Genomic DNA, 3,064 nt, shown 5'->3' with positions numbered 1-3,064 from the left:
CATGGTTACAAACAGAGTATTGTTCTGACAGAACAATTGATCAGTTCATGAAGACAGAATGCTCCATCAGAATGACGAGGCAGGATGGTCTCCTGACTGCATCATGACACAGGAGTGGAGCATCCCCTCGCACAAATGTTTCATAAGCACACATTAATGTTATAATCACTGAATAAACCTAACAAGCATCACAAAGATCAAGAGGAACAGCAGACGGGTCAGGAAGAAACACACTGGAAAAACGGTCTAGAAATAATTAAAGATGCCTTAAATTAAGTGTATTTATCCTTAAAATGAGTCGGTAAATGAGATAGTTTGCCAATGGAATGACTATTTTCACTCTTAAAATAAGATAATTAGATAACATACACTTGAAATAAGAAAATGCAATTCTGTTTTCTTATTTTAAATGTAAATTGTCTCGTTCCACTGGCATAATGTGTCTTTTACCTCCTCAATCCAAGAAGAAATGCACTTATTTTAAGAAAAGAAAAGACTTATATAGATTTAAATTTTTTCCAGTGCATGTTAAGATGTGATGAGTTATAAAACAATATTTCCCAAACTTTAAAACACCTTAAAGAACATTGGTAAATTTGTCTGAAAAAAATGTAAGATGTATGCAAAGGTCGTCAACAGATCTAATGATATCTATCGGTCAGAATGGCCTAGTTAAAGTCCGCACCTAATCCAATTAAAACATGTGAGGAGTTGTCAAAGAATTAGCTATGATGGTGATGCTAACTCTGGAGGAGCTGGAGAGATTCACAGATCAGGTGGGAGAATCTCAAAAATCTACCTTTTATGGAAAGAAAAAGAAAACTGTTAGTAGTTTGAGACAAACACAAGTGTATTGTGGGGGAGAGATGGCCAATCCTGAGGTTCTGAGTTTGAGCCCCACTCCCACAGACTGCCACTCTGGGTCCTTGAGCAAGACCCTTAACCCCACACTATTATTATTGGTCTATGCGCTAAACATGCAATGCACTAAATCACTAAATATACAGCATCCATCTGCTGAATTGTGGCGGCGCTCTATGAAACTGTGTGGATGATTCTATTCAGCAGGAAATGGGATGCTGCTCAGAGTTTATGTTAATTGATGGAGTCAAATAGAGGTTAGAAAAAAATGTCTAGACGCTACAAAACATTAGAGACGGGGATAAAGATTCACCTTCCAGCAGAAAACCAAACTTCTAAGCAGACAGCTACAGTGAAAACGACACCAAAGAGAGAAAAAATTTCACTCCCATGTAAAAGATGAAAAAGAAGTTTCTGAATATGCAAATCTAGGTGACACAGGTCTGCCCTCCAAAACAGAACTACAGCTGCAACGTGACAAAATATGAAAAAAAAAAGCTGAAGGAGTTCAGCTGGAATAATTCCTACCGTTTCTTGTGTACTCTCAACATATGGGTCTGTGGAGGGAAAAAACAAAACAAAAGGTTAATGCAGAAATCTGAGACAGATTCTTTTAAATAAAATGCTATTAATCTGAAAAAAAAAAAAAATACATGTAGAACATCCCAAATGTTTAAATTATGTCTTGTAAATGCCTGGCTTAAAATGCAGAATATATTCATGCGACAGAGGAGCAGATGCACGCCAGCAAGGTCAGACGTTAAGTTGTGCATTTGCTAAAGGTCAAAACTTTGTAGATTTCTATTTGTTGAATATTCTTTGGTCCATATATAGTATATATGTCTGCTGGTTTCTGTTTTATATAATGGATTTTTTCCCCAGACAATTCTTCAAAATTTAAAAGCCTTTTCTTATATGACTCTTCATGAAATGAGAGTGAATTAGAACCTTGTGGATTGTAGGTAAAGGAGTCAATTTTTGCTAAAGTGGATGAATTGAGTGAGAAGTGATGGATAAGTCTTACTTTTAAGGGTCCCTTTTTGTTTCTTGCCACCGTTCTTCCCCTTCTTTTTCCCAGGAGACGCCCTCACCGCCTCGTACAAGTTTTCATTGCTTTCGTTGCTTTCGTTCAAACTGCTGCGGTATATTGTGTGAGGGCTGTATAGAACAAAATGTTCATTCCACTGAAACATTCAAATCACTTTTTGGAATTCAATTTTAAATGCATTAAAAATAATCTTACTCGTCTTGTGGGGGCAAGTGATTTGGAGCAGCTTGCAGGGGTTGATCCTGCGGAGGATTACATCGGTAGTCATCCTCATGCGGCGTCTCGGTGCGGACCTCAGTTTCTGGCTCACTGATCCCATTGCTATAAAACTCTGGCTGCCGTGGTTCATCTGGAACGTCGGCGCCAGTAAATTCCTCGTTCCCAGACTCAGAAACCGGCAGCTCCTGCGAGAAACCATCCGCCAGATCATCGTACTCGACGGCGTCTGTAGCGTCAGGCTCTGAAAACTCAGGCGGGACAGGAATCTCTGTGCAACAGGAGGGCAGATAAAGGGAAAAGACGTTTTCTATTGAAACTTTACAACAGCAGTCTGCTGGTGAAGGTTCTCAGTCATCAAGGTCATAGTCATTCCAAAAAAGGTCAAATACAATCCACTAGACTTTGTTTCCAATCCTATGCATGAAGCTTTTTCAATTTCAAAATGTCCGAAGTAGTGTTGAGGTCGACCTTATTGAGGAGACCAAAAACAATTCAATTTACATGTTTTCTAAGGCTTTCTTTTTAGAAAACTGACATTTTGAACTGAAAAAGCTTCCTGGATGGGAAGAGAAACGTCTTCAAACTTGGAAACAAAGTCCAGTGGATTGATTTTTTTAACTTTTTTGAGTAAAACAGAAGGGATTTCCAGTGATGGGAGTAACAGCATTGAAAGTAACGGCGTTACTAACGGCGTTACCTGTTTTAGTAACGAGTAATCAAAATTATTACTCTTAGTGTAACTATAGCGCAGTTACCATTGCCAACACCCCGTTACTGCACGTTGCTCAGGTCGCACAATTAACCTTTTTTCATGATAGGACTCGTGCGGAGAGTGAGGAGGACTCCAGCGGCAAAACAGCCTTTTCCAGATGGAAATACCGCTGTTATGTCGAGCTGCGTTTCCCCATCAGATATGGTTTCCCCTAGCCTCGTGAG

General features: G+C 39.3%; 1 protein-coding gene across 1 annotated transcript in view; it reads right to left on the bottom strand.

Moving 5' to 3' along the window:
* Positions 1-947: 947 nt before the first annotated feature.
* The window catches only part of LOC107094065 (extensin-like), an 8,919-nt gene continuing 6,802 nt past the window's right edge, over positions 948-3,064 (bottom strand). The window contains exons 5-7 of the mRNA XM_015389471.1: positions 2,105-2,396; positions 1,886-2,019; positions 948-1,418 (exon numbers count right to left, since the gene is read on the bottom strand). Coding sequence (XP_015244957.1) covers positions 1,171-1,418; positions 1,886-2,019; positions 2,105-2,396 — 674 coding nt within the window. The 3' untranslated portion in view covers positions 948-1,170. The remainder of the gene's footprint in view (positions 1,419-1,885; positions 2,020-2,104; positions 2,397-3,064) is intronic.

Source organism: Cyprinodon variegatus, unplaced genomic scaffold (genome assembly GCF_000732505.1).
Source record: "Cyprinodon variegatus isolate N-32 unplaced genomic scaffold, C_variegatus-1.0 Scaffold461, whole genome shotgun sequence".
In the NCBI taxonomy this organism is placed as follows: Eukaryota; Metazoa; Chordata; class Actinopteri; order Cyprinodontiformes; family Cyprinodontidae; genus Cyprinodon; species Cyprinodon variegatus.
This window is presented reverse-complemented; position numbering and strand designations above follow the sequence as displayed.